The sequence below is a fragment of the Felis catus genome, chromosome A2 (genome assembly GCF_018350175.1).
Source record: "Felis catus isolate Fca126 chromosome A2, F.catus_Fca126_mat1.0, whole genome shotgun sequence".
NCBI lineage: Eukaryota > Metazoa > Chordata > Mammalia > Carnivora > Felidae > Felis > Felis catus.
Window position 1 is genome coordinate 72241557 of NC_058369.1, and position 15541 is coordinate 72257097.

General features: G+C 45.1%; 1 protein-coding gene across 4 annotated transcripts in view; it reads left to right on the plus strand.

Moving 5' to 3' along the window:
• The window catches only part of GLI3 (GLI family zinc finger 3), a 280783-nt gene that overhangs the window by 80835 nt on the left and 184407 nt on the right, over positions 1 to 15541 (plus strand). For 3 of the 4 annotated variants that reach the window (XM_045052197.1, XM_045052198.1, XM_011280298.4), the window contains one exon: positions 10027 to 10269. In XM_045052197.1, coding sequence (XP_044908132.1) covers positions 10027 to 10269 — 243 coding nt within the window. Of the gene's footprint in view, positions 1 to 5677; positions 6203 to 10026; positions 10270 to 15541 lie in introns of those variants that run through there. The other variant, XM_019825278.3, reaches the window with a different exon arrangement.

Here is a 15541-nt window from a genome sequence, read left to right on the forward strand (position 1 = left end):
TTAGGAATTTTGTGTAGAAATAATTATATATTTCTTTTCCTCCTACCATTCCTTCCTCCAGAAATTTGGAAGCATGGTAGCGGGTGAGTGAATGGGCTCTAGATTGTGTTTTGGCTCTGCCATTGTCTAGCTGTGTTTTCTTGGACAAATGTGCCTCAGTTTTTGCACATACACAAATCGCAATCACACTTACCTCTTAGGATTGGCATAGAGGGCCTCGGAGCAGTTCCTGCCAATCAGTACAGTTCTATTCTGTGTTCGTTAAAATCCTTGCATGCACTGTAGTCAATGACCATACGCCATCAAATAAGATAATGGGTATTTGGTTAATGAGTTTTTCTTATAAATAACACTATGATGAACAGCTTTGAATATAAATCATTGTCTTCTTTGCTAATTTTTTCCTTCAATATATCCTGGAAGTGGAATCACCTGGCCAATTGTGGAAATATTTTAATAGCGTGAGAAAATGAATATTTCTCAGTATTTCTCCTCATACTCAATAATATTGCTCTTACAGTTTTACTGGAATGTTCCCAGTTGTTTTCTGGATGTAAGTTTTGTGTTGAAAGGACGAATGTTCCTTTAGGGTAGTACTTCGCCTCCGTTGTGGTCAAATCCAGTATGCTACCTATTTTTATACAGACCATGGGCTGAGAATGGTTTGTTACATTTTAAATGGGACATGTGAAAATGATATGAAATTCACATTTCACGATCCATGAATAAAGTTTTATCGGAACACAGCCATGCTCATTGGTTTAGGTCTTATCTATGGCAGCTTTCTCATCCTGTAGCAGCAGAGTTGGGTAGTTATGAAGTTTGTAGGTCTATACAAACTTGAATTTTGGACCAAAAGTCAAATTTATTTTTTATTTATCACTGAGTAGGGAGGTCCAGTAGCCAAATATTTAAGTGTGGGCTTTAGTGTTCTCACTCCGTGGGCTTCAGGTTCTGCCTGAGGAGCAGCTGTGTGATCTGGGTAAGTAACCAAGCTTCCCTGTGTCACAGTTTTCTCATCTGGCAAATAACGGTGCCTTTCTAATCAAGTTACAGTGATGACAAAGCGACACAGGCAAGCATCGTCCTTCCAACCTCATAATAAGAAAATGTTAGCTGTTACTAATTAGTCAATGGTTAGTAGATTTAAGTTGGCAGGCTTTTGAGAAAAGAGACTGGTAGGAAGAATGAGCGAAAACAAAATTACTTGTATTTTAGAAAGGTAGATGAATTTGGTCTTCAGTTTCCTTAATTGCTCTTACTGGGACTTCTTAAAAAAATGCATTCCCTTAGTGTTGGGACATTAGGTTCTCCTGAATGTGCCTAGAAATCTGAAAACAGAGGCAAAAGAAAGGTCTGACTTGTGTCCTGGTTCTCAGTCTCATGGGATAGTTGGTGTCCACCGTGCCCAGTTGACCGGGGGAGCGGGTACCAAAGCATCCTGTGTTGGCTATGACCAAGAACATGTGCTCTGGAGAGATTAGGTTTTGTGGCCCTTCCTGCTTCACTCCTAAGATGGTATCTGAGCCATTACTTGAAAATGTTATACAAACTTGCTGACTTTTATGGCTGAGTGAAACAGGCCGGATAGGCAGTCTCCTGCCTTACCTATGGTAAAATTGTAAAGAATCCAAACGCATTTAATTTGCGTTTCTCAAACACACATTTCATAGCTGAGGTCAAAGTGGGTGGTTGCTAGAGGGAGCTTCTGTTGTAGAAACCTGACCCAGCACCACCTGGCCTTGCCCAGAGGCTAAGTCAGCAAAAGTGAGCCCTGCTCCCCTCCCCTAATCTTGTCATAGGGATGGAGCCTCTGGTTCATTTCGGTACAGTAATGATATTCTCTTGATATTTAAATGTGCTCTCCAGGAGGGTCTGATTTCTGCAATGGAGTAAGCATGGTCTTTAAAATTTTATTAAAAATATAATACCACCATATGCTCAGGCTTTCTCATTATGCAGTCTTCTGAAAACAAAAACCATGCATCATAAACACAGCAGATGAAGCCAGTTAAATTTGTGTTCATTCTTGCAATTTAAAAAATGGTAGAAAGGTTAGGGAATGGGACTTTGATCTTGAGGTGGAGGAGGGGTGCAAACCTGGAAGCCACCATTCCAAAGTGCTGCCAGAATATTCTTGCGTGCCTTTAAAGGAAGAGAAGGCTGTTTTGAGTCCTCCCGCTGAATGGGCTGGGGTGGATCTCCAGAGTGATAGGACCTGTCCCATCAGAGGACACGGCGGGCAGCAGTGACCTGCACGCTCCGGCTTTGGGAACAGGCATTTCGTTGTTTCTGGTAAACTGTTGGTTGTGAGTCTTCTGGAATCCGCACCGTTCATGTCTGTTTGTGCAAAGTGAGAAAGAGAGGCTCTTCATGCTTCTAAAAGATGAAAACCAAGTTCTGAAACACATCTCTAATGCCTAAATGTTCGTGAGACTGTTACTCACAGATAGGCATAAATGCGCTATTAAACGGAAAGAAAAAAAAAATTTTGGCCCTCCTGAGAATTTATTGTGCTGCCTTTGATGTCACTAATTAACTCACTCTGTGTAAGCAGCGCCCAGCAACTAATAGCAGGCTAATAGAAGAAGCTTCATGACATTTTAGAATCCTTCATTCGAAGAAGGGTCTTCTCAAGCTCATGGAAAATAAGGAAGATCTCCTCCTCCCTTTTACAGGAATGCCTGCAGGGGCCCTCAGGGTTCTGTTTCATCTGTTTTATTTTCTCTTCCCTGGTGTAGGCGGGACTTGGCTCGTGCCTTCTGTCTGGAACTTTCAAAGTTGGTTAGTACTGTTGGGTTTGGGTTTGGATTTAAACGCCCCACCAGGTTGGGTAGCGTTCCCCAGGTCACAGGAACACCTTGCTGTCCTGGTCTCCAATGCCCAGGAGCAAGGATGAGCAGGGTTATAGACCTCGGATTTGTCAGGGGTCAGAGGCACGGAGGAGAGTGAATGGAAGCCCTGTGGGCCACTGGGCATGCCTGGTGAGGCCTCAGACAAGCTGATAGCATTATCAGCTCGTGATTTTCCAGATGGGCAAGGAGCCCTCATTGTATCGTCTCTGGAGAAGGCAGGAGGCTGCTCGCTGGGCGTGCGGAGCTCTGGGCTTGGAGCGGTACTAACAGCCATTGCAGGTTTGGTGTTTTAGGTGATCTGAATTCCCATTTTGCCTTCCTTGCCTGCTTTCTTCTGTCCCGGCTCCCCTTCTGAAGTTGCATGGAACTCTGTAAGCGTAGTAGGGAGGGAGGTGAGAAATCAGCCTTGGGTTGAGCACTGACTTGTTTTTTTGGAGGAGATAGTTCCTGGTGACGGGCTGGTGGGAAGTTGGTCGATCTAGACTAAGTTCTGTTCTTCGGCAGAAGAACTCTAGAAACATTCACACATTAAGATGCCCGTCCTCTGAGGACAGCATTTTCTGCTTTCTCTCCTTTCACCTGGGACGTCCTGCTTGATGAAAGCGGGAAGAGAGAGCTACGCCATAATCTTAGGGGGAGGGTTGCCACTGGAATTTCTCCAGAGCTCCAAATCCTGCTGCTGGCCTCGTCTTGCAGGCCCTGCAGTTGGTTTAAAGGGTGCAGACAAAGCGGAGTGCTCTCTCCTGATCCATCTGGGCCACTCCCTCTGTCATCAGTCATTGTCAATGAGAGATGTATGTGTAGCCGCTCAAGGGCCATGTCTGACCCCAAGGGCATTGGAAATGTTCTTAGAGAAGGCATTGTTTGCTCCCTGCCTTTGGAAGCCAAGCTCCAGACATTCTAGGGAGCAGCCCCTGGCTGAGACCTAGCTGCAGTCTAGAAGGAAAGAGGCAAGACTGTGCTTCTAAAACCTACGGGAACTTTATTCCTCCTTCGCAGCCTAATTCTGCGATGCTTCTGAATCTACTCAGCCTCTTCCCTTTTTCGTTTCTGATCTCTCTTTGGTCAAAGTCTTGGAGGAGAATTCCGAAACAGGGAGGCGAGGACTTGGGTCCCCCAGGTCTTTATTCAGAGAACGTCGAAATGTAAATCACCAAAGAAGTAAAGCTGACAAGACGCAACAGACGCATCATAGGAAAACATGAAATAATGCTCTTTCCAAACACAGCGAGGCGATTTCCTGGGAGGAAAGCAGAAACCTGGGCTCTGCTGCTTGCTCAGAAGGGGAGGGTGGGGCCCCAGGCTGGTGGAAACACTTCACAGGCGGCTGTAGTGCACAAAAGCCATTGGCTGAGCCTCGGTGGGGTGCGAGGGCCGGGCAGAGGGCATGTGTGCGTCTCACGCCTGTGCTGCTGGGATGCCTCATGGTACCCAGGCCCCGAGGTCAGATGACTCACCATTGATTTGTCATTCGGGCCCCCTGGGTGCTTCCCAAGGGTGTGTTACATTCACAAAAACTTACTGGGGGAGTAGCGGAGTTTTGAAAATGTCTATGCACAAAACTGGAATTACTTTCTGTCTTCTTTTGGCGACGGCTGTGGTGGCCGAGGCTGGGAGTGCCTAAAGACTCCAGGTGTCACTCCCCAAACCTGTTCACAAATAGACCCCCTGTCCCGTTAACAGGGCTGAGTGGCTTCGTTCAGCAGGGCATGGTTGGGACTCTTCTTGTGTCCCTTGCTTGCCGGTTTCTGATCTGGACAGTGGACCCAGCCCCTCGTCCTGCTGCAGTAGCACTGTTGTGGGGACCCCGTGAGATGGCAGAGACTATAGCACTGTGTGGGGGTAAAGGATTATTTCTTGGCTTAAGGAAGGGGGCGATGTTTGCTTGTGAGGGGTCCGACATCGACATCGTCATTTGCATCCTGACCTGGCCTCAGACCTCTGTTTTAATCCATTTGAAGATGACTTTATTATTAATCATTCAGTATGGAAATGGTGAGGTTTCACACACTCAGACCTTCTGAAACATGGAAATACTATTCTCCTGTTAGAAGCCCATTCGGCTAGAAATCTGAGCATCCAGTCTTCTTTTTTTTTTTCTCCCCTTAACATTTTGTTGCCTCCTCCCCTCACCCCTTCCCCCCACCCCCCTGCCCCCATCCGCCTTTCCTTTTGGCTCACCGAAACCTGAGTGCCACTTTTCTGGGAAAGCCTGATATTCTGACTTCAGTTTTGTAATTTAATGATGGAGAGTTTCCTTAGTAAACCAAATTTAGAGTCCTAGAATGCTTATCTTATATCCAGACCTTGAACATAAAAGGCATTTTATACCCGCAATTGTTCATTTAATGAGCAATTGCAGAGTGCAGGCCGGTTAAGGGATTGAGCTATATGCACTATTATTGCAAGAAGTATTCCGAAATACCAGAAATAGGACGTAAGCTCTGATCAGGGAGACTGTGAGCACAATTACCTTCTTTTCAAATCCTTCTGTGACACTGCGGGAGGAAAAAGGACTTTGAAACTTGAAAGGAAAGAGCTTGCTTTCAACCTCAAAAGCTAGGAGGAAAGGGCTCTGAAATTTGCTCAGAATTCCCAATTCACCATTAGCCTGTTTCTTCCTTTAGCCTCAAGGCATTCTCCGCTTTTTGAAAAGATGTTAAGAAATTCAGTCACAATAGAGAGCCTAGTTTTGAACATGTTTCACTCGGTCCATTGAGGTCTGGGCTCCAGCCTTTGTGTGGGGTGAATTGAGCTGAGCAGCTAGCTGGTTGGAGACAGGTGAATGAGGAGTCGCTGTGCTGTGCAGTCGCAAATTCTGGCAAAGAAAGAAGCTCCTTTATTTTACAATATGCATTCCGGTACAACCCCGCCAGTGGCAATATGTGGAGTTGAGCCTGTTCTTAAGTCAATACAGAGTACTTGGTTTATAGCAACTCTTGTTAAGTTTGTCTTGTAATTGAAGCTGCTGTTGACCTTGCTTGGGGACCATTTGTAAAACCGTTTATTTAGCATAAACTGAAATAATAAACCCTCCTTCTCTCGGGCTGATTGTGATAGGGTGACATTAGTTTGATTTAATGATTAGCCGCCTGACCCTTCTGCTGGAGAGAGCGGCTTGAATAGAGAGAGTTCACTCGGAAGCACTCAGAAAGAATACTAATGAGCTTGTTAAATTTAGCATGGCTCCAACCACTTTTAATTCCTCTAATGGGAGCGGCACTGCCTGGGAGAGGGTGAGGGAGGCAGGGAGACACCGAGAATGTTCCTAGAGGGTCTGCACACTAGAGAAAGCCCACCAAGAGAAGTTTGCAGAAAGTAGCTAGCCAGAGCCTGGGGTCCGAGTTGTAAGTATTGCCCGTTGTCTTATACTCTGTGTCTTCTCTGTCTTGGGGGAAGAGAGGAGTAATGGTGTTAAAACGGGATTTAAGGGAACAGTTTAAAAATCGATGTTAATTTGAAAAAAAAAGAAAAAAGGCAACCACGTGCACCGTGAGCTCTCCTCATCAGCTAATTTTGCCAGGGTTGCAGGAGATGTTTCTGGTTGGTGATGCAGTGCAGGGTTTTATTTTTATACCGGAAGAATCGTCTGAAACTTTTATCCAAGGTCCAGGCCAAAAAGCCGTTGCTTCCTGGGTTGCGAGGAGAAATCGTGCAGGTGTTTGCGAGTAAGTGCACAGGAGCGTGTGTTCGAGTCCCGCTTCTCACCACACGGTTTCGTTAAGGCTTCATTGTCAGTGATCTGAGCGGTGTTTGCAAGGAGGCAACTTTTGAGTTTCCAGCGATCATGGCACTAAGACTCGATGATGTCGGTTGCCTTTGGGTGAGTTTGGAAAAATCTGGGACAGTTTGTAAAATGCGATGCTTGGGCAGCTCTCCATCGGGGGGCAGGAGTTTGTTAACTTGCACTCGAGCGTGGATATACAGAAGGAAGGAGGTCCAAAGAGGGATTCTGATGACAGTATTTAAAATTGTTTTTTTCCTGACACTTTTTAGTGAATTGCATGTTTCCGTGTGACCCCCGAGTTAGCAGCTGTTTGACATAGAGAAGCAGGAACAGCCCCCTGCCTGTGTTTGGCCGTTAAAGTCCATTGGCAGATGCTCCTGGAGCAGTGGGCTGTTGGCTTACATTTTTGCAGCCGACTTCTGCTTGTTGCCATGGTGAACAGTATGTTTCTGTCAATAATTTGGCCTGGCGTAGCCTGTCTGCACTGACTCTCAAACTTTATTGAACAACTCGGCACAACTGAACAAGATTAGACAGTTTCTTCTTTTGGCTTACTGAAGTGGTTGCTAAATTTATAAGAGCAGGCAGGAATATGGCTTGGAAAGTTTCCTTTTCACTGCAGAGAGCGTGCTCTCTAGCCTCAGAGCTGTTTGTATTCTGGAGCGTGTGTACTGTCAGGGTTTGATATGAGTGCACGTTAGAAGCGAGAAGCAGCTTAGTACACGAGGTAAACTTCAGGAAATAGTTGCCTACTGGAATTTCTTGGCGAGGAGGGAGGGGATGGGTAAATAGTGTGTTGGCATCGCCTGTTGTAAAAGTGAGTGTGATGAAAGTTTGCACACTCAGAACATTCTTGCCTGCAGTTTACTAAAGCAATGAGTTAAGGTTTTCTGTATTAACTATTTGAACTTTGTTTATTCCTTGTTATAACTTGCGTAGTCACAGGTTAGTATCACTCTCATTAAGAAAATAATAAAAGTTTGGTACTTGTGAAAAAAATCACTTAGCTGAAAAGGCACCCCATTTCCACTCCTCCCCGCCCCCCAATTGCTTCCTTCTCCCAGGAGACTGGGGGTGGGGCATGGGAGGGCCCTGTTCAGACCAGGCCCAATTATTCAACTATTTGTGAAGTTGGAATTCAGCAGCTCATCATGAAGGCATGGCTTCTAAGAAACTCACTCTATTACAGGGATGCCGTTCCAAGAGAAGAGAAGAGAAGTTAATTTCTTCTAGGAAGATTAAGTCAAGGGAATCCTGTTTTCAACCTGGAACAGATTAGCAGAGGAGCTTGGTTATTCATTAACCAGAGAATGCTAATTATGTGTCAAGACGGCTCTTGGGGGAGGGCTTTCGGGTTTTCCAAATGAAGGTCCATCCTACAGAACTTGCACCTCAGTGCCACGAGTTCACTTCAGGTTGAAATTTGAAATAAAGATTTAATACAGGCGCAAATTAGTGGAAAATATGACGTTGACCATTTGCAGGTTATAGGAATTTTTATAAAACTGACTAAGAGGTTTAATGTTTTTGACACCCTTTTGCAAACCCTGATTCTATAGCCTGCGACTTCACTGCTAATGAAGTATGAGGTTGGAGTGGCACCTACAAGGATTAGTCAGAAGGGAAAATAAAAATGGAGGGTTTTGTGAGTTGGTTTTTTTTTTTTTTTTTTTTGGGTAGTTTGTTTTTAAATGAACAAAAGCATGCGCTTTGAATTGCTTTTGTAAAGATCGATGTGGGAAAGGGTGGGATTACACTGATTTTTTTCCTTCTGTTTAGTAGTTACTTGATAGATTAAACTCATAATCTATTCCATAATTACAAGATTTGGGGGAGAAGATCTGCACAAAACAATGCTAAAGTAATGTTTCACAGTTTCCCTGCAGCAGTCAGCAAATTCACTGTAAAGACCAAAGCATACCTCATTGTTCTGTTCTGCAAGTCATTTGCTAGGCTGAAACAACAATTGCTTATTTCTTCAAATCCCAGACAGAGGCAGAAGGATTCAAGTTGCTTTGGGTAGTTCAAGCCATTAGTCAACACAGAACAGTAGTCGTGACTATAGTCTATATATTCATGCTTGCCCGTGTTTATAGCTGTACTTGCTTCTGAATTTGTACAAACAGCCATGAATCTGCTAACGCATACTTTTTCTGTTGTTTAGGGGCTCTCGGCCAGATAGGACTGCTTTATGCAATACTTTGAAGAGAAGTTTATATGTTGGGATAAACCGTGTTCAAAATCTGTCCATCTGAAATGCACAACAGCATTATCGCTCACATACATATATGTGTATTTAAGATCAAGACTGGAAAATCGTTTTCAAATTAGATGTGTAAGCCGTGCGCAAACGGCTTTGCTTCTGTCAGCACGGACCTTCCAGAACACAGTCTGCTGATGAACTGCAGAACTTGTTTGGGAGCTTGTAGTTTAGAATGTGTGTATGATTCTAACAGATGAATTGGCCCATTTGTTGTGGGTTCAGATCACTCGTTTGGTTTAGTTTTAGGCGTGGGTTCTTTGATCTGCTCTTATAGAAAAGGTCCTCCAGTCCCATTCCCAGAGAGCCATAATGGGTCGATGGGAAGGTCCTATGGATCAAAGGGAATGGAAATACTGGAGGCGGGAATATTGAATGTGTGTGGAATTTCGGAAAGCTGTTTCTTAATGTCTGAAGCGGCGTCCGGACCCCCGCAGAACATGTGCCCGTATCCGCACAACTGACGCCTGCCTCACCCACAGAGCCGTCTTGCCCTGGGAATTACAGTCTTGCTCCATTTTCTTCTTGGTTCTCAGCAATGTTCTGTGGGCTGCAGCGAAGTAACTTGCAAAGGGCACTGTAGGTTTCCACGGTTGGCACCTTTATCTCTTTGTAACTAGTGGGTCTTTTGTCCCATTTCAAGCTCCAGTAAACCAGTGGGTTACAGACCTAAAAAGACAAAAACGGGAAAACTTCTGGATCACTGTGGGCCCTTTGATCCCTAGATCACCCAGAGCCTCAGCGGGTGTCTGAGCTGCCCAGATACCTGACAGGCCCAGCTTCCTCAGACAGTCAGGGGGAAGCTGGACATCACAGCCTCAGGCTGGCAGAGCTTCCAGCTCCACTTGGGACCTGCAGGGATATTGGCAAGTCCCTGATGAAAAGCCTCCCTGGCAGATTTCGGTTGTAAGCTGGCGATGATAATTTGCTGACCCCCTACATCTCAACTTAATAGGCTCATTTCCTGCCCCCCCCCCCCATCCTTGGATTTGTGTTTTGGACCTTCATTCATAAGCAGTTTTGCCTGGAGACTATCCCATCATGGTGTAGCTTTCAACGTTGCCAAGAATGAGAAATAGGCTTCTTTTGGGGAGGAGGGAGAGAGAGGGAGACCTAATTGATTACTGTTTTTGAATCACTCCTTCCAGTGGCTCACGGAGCTTTCGTTTTCCTCCTTTCCTTAGAAGATGAAAGTCCTGGGCAGACCTATCACAGAGAGAGAAGAAACGCAGTCACCATGCAGCCACAGAGTGTCCAGGGGCTCGGCAAGATCAGCGAGGAGCCTTCGACATCTAGTGACGAGAGGGCCTCACTGATCAAGAAGGAGATCCATGGGTCCCTGCCGCACCTGGCTGAGCCCTCTGTGCCGTACCGCGGGACTGTGTTTGCCATGGACCCCAGGAATGGTTACATGGAGCCCCACTACCGTAAGTGGTTCCTGTCCCGCGGCCCCCATTCCGGGAGCTGCGGAAGGCCAGGCATGTGCGCCTGCACGCGTGCTTCACGAGTTATTGTGCTGGTATTAATTGATATAAATGTTTAATTGACTTTTTTTCCCCACTCTTCTCCCCCTCTCCTACATCCTGTCCATTCCTCCTTTTAGAGAGAGCCATTTTCTTACATCTCTAAGCAACATCAAGCCTTCAGGAAGGTGTCCATCTGTGGCTAAATCCACATGGACCTTTGCTGGGAACGAGAACCAGATTTCTTCCACCCAAGTAGACACTGCAGGAGGAAAGTTGGTTGCTGGGGGTAGTTATTAAAGTGGGCTGCATTGGCAGGAGTCTTCAACAACAGCTATTCCCATTTTTAATCACTTTTTGCGTAATTGTTGAGGATGAACAGACCTCTTTTAACAGATCGTTGCTAAATTCCTTAATGCGGAAGATTTTTTGCTACCTGTTTTGCTTTCCTCTCCAGCCGGCGTGCCAGAAATGCGCGAAGCTCCTTTCCCAGCACTAATAAAGTTTACGTAAATCACCAGCACTCAGAACAAAAGTGTATGATGGTTTTCTCCAAAGAATGATGGATAAGGGGTGACTTTATTTGTGGCCTGTTTCTAGTTAAAAACAATATAATTTGGTTGTGGAGTAATGAAGTTCACATTGAGGTGCCAAAGCTTACAGCTCTTGATTACAGATTTATCACCTTGCCAGGATACAGACTTGCCATTTAACCTTCCCGGCTCCAATTCCAGATGATCCATTGAGCTCCAGTGAGGGGCACTGGTTTGTGTTTCCCTTTTTCCACATCATTCAGAAATTTTAGTGTTTTAAGGCAAAAGGTCATTAGCCAGATGACTGATTAGTGAGGACAGCTGATTAGTGCTTTTTTTTTTTTTTTTTTCCTTTTTTGCTCAAGAAAGTGCCCAGGATAAAAGCTAATTTCATCCCTTCGTTAGCTGGCTTGCAGCAGAGGGGAATGTTCCCTCATCAGGGTGCAGATCAAAGAGCCCGGAGCAACCTTACGTCTCAGCAACTGCTCCCCCCCCCCCCTTCCCCACCGACCAGATTACATTGTTAGTAAAGACGGAAGGTACATTATTTTTGTAAGTGCAGAGCGAATTATTTTTTAAGTGGTCAGAAGCATAGAGGAAAGGGTCTTAGGGATTCTTGTAAGCTTTTGGACAAGGCTACGACTTCTCTGATCAAAAAGTGCTTATTGGTCAAAAATAACAACTTCTCTGATCAAAAAGTGCTCATTGCCGCAGTTGTTTTTACCAGTCTAGAAGTGAGGAGGAGTGGGGCGTGCCTCTTTCTCTTCCTTCATTAAAGTTTATTTCATTGTCTTTCTACTTTTTTTTAGGAGAGTTTGAAACAGTGTTGGCAGGATTTTTCTCTGGGCACAGTCTTGTTTTCTACATTGTATTTTTATTTAACGGGTCTCTGTTGGATCTCTGTTCGTGCAGAAAATGGGAGGGAATCCGCATCCTAAATTTTTACTCCCTGAGTGTATTTACTTTTTAGAAAGATGCCAGCCTAGCTTATTAGCCACAAGTTCCCTGCATTGTTTTCATTCTTATGTGTGAACACAAACTTTTCCCGTCTCTTATTTATGTTTTGTTTTCTATTCCAGATGCCCACTAATTAGTGAGGTATTTAATTGGGCAGGACAGCTGACGAATACTTCTCTTCCGGTTGATGGAAGTAGGCAGATGACCGTTAACTTTCTCTCCGTGCCATTTAACTTGCAGCTTGTTCTTGGTTCGTTGGTTCTAACGGTTTGCCCATTGGATCCTCTCCCTCCATTGAGGGATAGGCTCTCTGCACACCTGGGATCTGTGGCACCGTGTTTGTGACCCGCCTCTCTTGGGCCACCAGTGGGATATTAACTAGCACAGGGCACTGGAGAGCTCTTAGCGGGGCTTGGGGCTGTTCTGTTTAGAGGACATAGACCAACAGCTTGATGTCTTCAGCTTTCCCCACTGTTTTGTTCAAGTCACTGTTAAAATTGCATGGTGGCTGACAAACTATGTGCGTTGCCTATAACCAACTGGCAAATGCCATTTTGACCCACCATCCCAATGTACTCTCTAAACTGGCCCTAAATAAATGATATCATGACATATATAACATGGTTAGGGGAATCCCAGGGATTACCCAGATCAGATTACCATTTAGGGGATTTCGGCTCAAGGTCCAGCTTTGCCATTTTGTGGCTGTGTAACTTGGCCAAGCGTGTTGACCCCTCGAAAAATCATTTGCTAACTATTTACTTGGCGTTATAATGTGACTGCTGCTCCATGGCGTTTTCCTGACAATTAAGGGAGACCATGCAAATATAGTATTTGATAAAATCTCTGGCTCATGATGAGTGCTTCACATGATTATGGCACTTCCCCCCCCCCCCCCGGGCGTCCACTTCATTAAGGTTTATGTCATTTTCTCGTTCCACTTCCTCCTGTTCCTTTCCATCATCATCATCATCATCACTGCCACCATCACCACCACCATCAGCACCTGTATGTGATTAGTTCAACTCTCCAAACCAAGGTGTTTTTGTTAGTGCTGCAGTCGCGTGTGTTTCTCTGCCTCCCTGAGATCCACAGATCTTCCACAGATCAGAGATCAAGTGGGCCATAAACCTTGGGAAAAAGGTTGGTGTCGGCACTGTGCACGGTGGCCTTCTGAACATAACCTCTCTCCCTGAACCTTAGTGAATTCTCTCTAATCTTTTGCTCTTTTGTAAGTGAAGGAAGTACGGAAACATTTAGATGATTTTGAGAAGTTTTCACCTGTTAAATTCTTGGCAGAAAGTGTTTTATGTAGCAAATACAGACTTATCTGGAAAACATGACAGGTGCAGAATTATTCAAATGAAGTCTTTTATTTTTATTTATTTATTAAACAAAATTTTTTTTAACGTTTTATTTATTTTTGAGACAGGGAGAGACAGAGCATGAACAGGGGAGGGTCAGAGAGAGGGAGACACAGAATCTGAAACAGGCTCCAGGCTCCCAGCTGTCAGCACAGAGCCCGATGCAGGGCTTGAACTCACGGACCGCGAGATCATGACCTGAGCCGAAGTCAGCCGCTTAACCGACTGAGCCACCCAGGCGCCCCAAACGAAGTCTTTTAAAGATGTCCTCAACTAAGCCTCAAGGAGTTAGATAGGATGTAACTGTAGTTTGTCTCGAACCCTATTGGGTCATTTAATCTTCTCGCAGTATAATGAGTATTTTTTTAGTACTTTATAATAAAATCCATCCCCCTGATCTGGATTTAATTATCCAGGTAAAGCTAATGAATGACCAATGTGATGCTGAAGTCACATCTTCAAGACTTTTTAGGGTGTGAGCGAAGCACCGTCTTTTTAAAATGAGACCTGGAAATTCAGTCCCATTTCTTTACCTGTGGGTACTGCAGCCCTGCAGTGGTTCAAGGTTCAGAAACCTCTTTTTAAAGGCCGTTCATTCCCTTTTCTTTTGAGTCATGTGCTGGCTTCACCAGGTTGTTGGGGAGAAAAGAATCCTCAATCCCGTGTCGCTGCGCATGGGAACACTCACAGGAATTCCTTCGTTTCTCTGTGGTTGGAAAATGTGGACTTTCCAAGATGGCTAATTTGTGCTTCTATATATACTAACTTTGTATTTCTAACGTGTGGGCAGGCTTCCCGTAAGACCGGAAAAGGGAAAATCGTTTCTTTACCCTCAGAAGGACATCTGTAAAATCTTTATTGCACAAGACTTTATTATCCTTGGGCATGGAATGTTGCATCTTCGCAAACTGCAGTTTGGCTGGATTCAGAGTATTTTAGGTTTTGTGGGTTTGACTTAAAAAAAAAAAAAAAAAAAAAGGAATACCAGGGAGAGCGGGCACTTCAAACGTTCGCAACATATGTTTGGAATAAAATCCTCACAGGGGGCCCCGGAGGGTATTCTCCCCTGAAGGGTAGTGGCGGAGGGCTTGTATATCAAGGCGAGAAAGTAGACGTTCAAGCTCCGCGGCTCAGGCCTGGGGTGACGCTGCCTGGCGGGTTGCTGCGCGATCACTAGCGCTTTTTCGTCCCGGAGAGCGTGGGAGGGGCCGGGCTTCAGAGCCCCGACCTGCTTGTACCGGAGTCAGGATTAGGTCCCCTGTCCCCTTCCTACACTTTCATTTTGCCCCTGCTCCATCCGTAGCCAGGTTATTTCAAACTACCATCACCCCGGCTTGCACTTAACCACCACGCACTTCATTCTCTTAGGAACTTGTGAAGGCAGGTGACGTCATAGTTCAGGCATCCCTGCACACCGGCCGATGCTTAACTTTTCCTCTCGTCCCTGGGACAGAAAACATGGGTTGCGTTGTCTTCTGTCTTCCTGCGAAGGCTCGTGTGTTCTGACTGTCCCTGCTGGAGTCTTGGTGGGGAGCTTCTCAGATTCACCAGGCATGCCTTGCAGGGCCCCTGCTGGTTCTGTTACAAGGAGGAGAAGGAGGTCCCCTTTTCTAAAATTTCAGGTCCCTTTTACAGTTTTGTGGTTGTGACAATGCTTTTCTTCTGCCCCCAACTGCTCCCAAGCAGTAATAGTCCCTCACGGAAAATCTGATTCATTCCTGCATGCAAATGCTTTGATTGAAAACACACCGCTGGTATTCCTCCTTATGTTTCCCAGCTCGGATGACAGAACTATTAGTTGCTAATTAGCAAAACCTGAGGAATTTGCTTAAAGAAAAGAAACTGAATTTTTAATTGCTTGCATTTATTTATTTTCCGCAGAAAGCTGATGGGCCGAGCCCACTTGCATTCTTGTGTGCTAAAAAAAAAAAAAAATGTAATGTTTTTCTACCTGTCTATCTTTATATTAGGTGACTTTCTACCCCCCCTTAGAAATACATCTTCTAAGCGAGTGGAAGAGAAGATGAGTATTTTACATATTTAATAGGTGCACCTGCTCACATTTCTCTTACTGTTGGAGTGTCATCTGGAGACTGTGAGAGACAAAAATGCCTACGGGGCACAAATGAACAGTTTGGGGTCAACCAGACAGCACAGGCAGTGACAGTTGCCCAAGCACACGGTTCCATTCGCATCTAGTTGATGAACCAATCAGAAATGTTTTGGTGTCTTGGCTTTTCTTTTCTTTTCTTTTCTTTTCTCTTTTTTTTTTTTAGTTGGAAATTACACTGTTTAGTCAGAAGGACTGATGTCACGTGATACTTTGGGGGCTTTGTTAGGTACGTTGCTTCCTCCACTGATAGTCTTGAGCTGTAGGGGGAT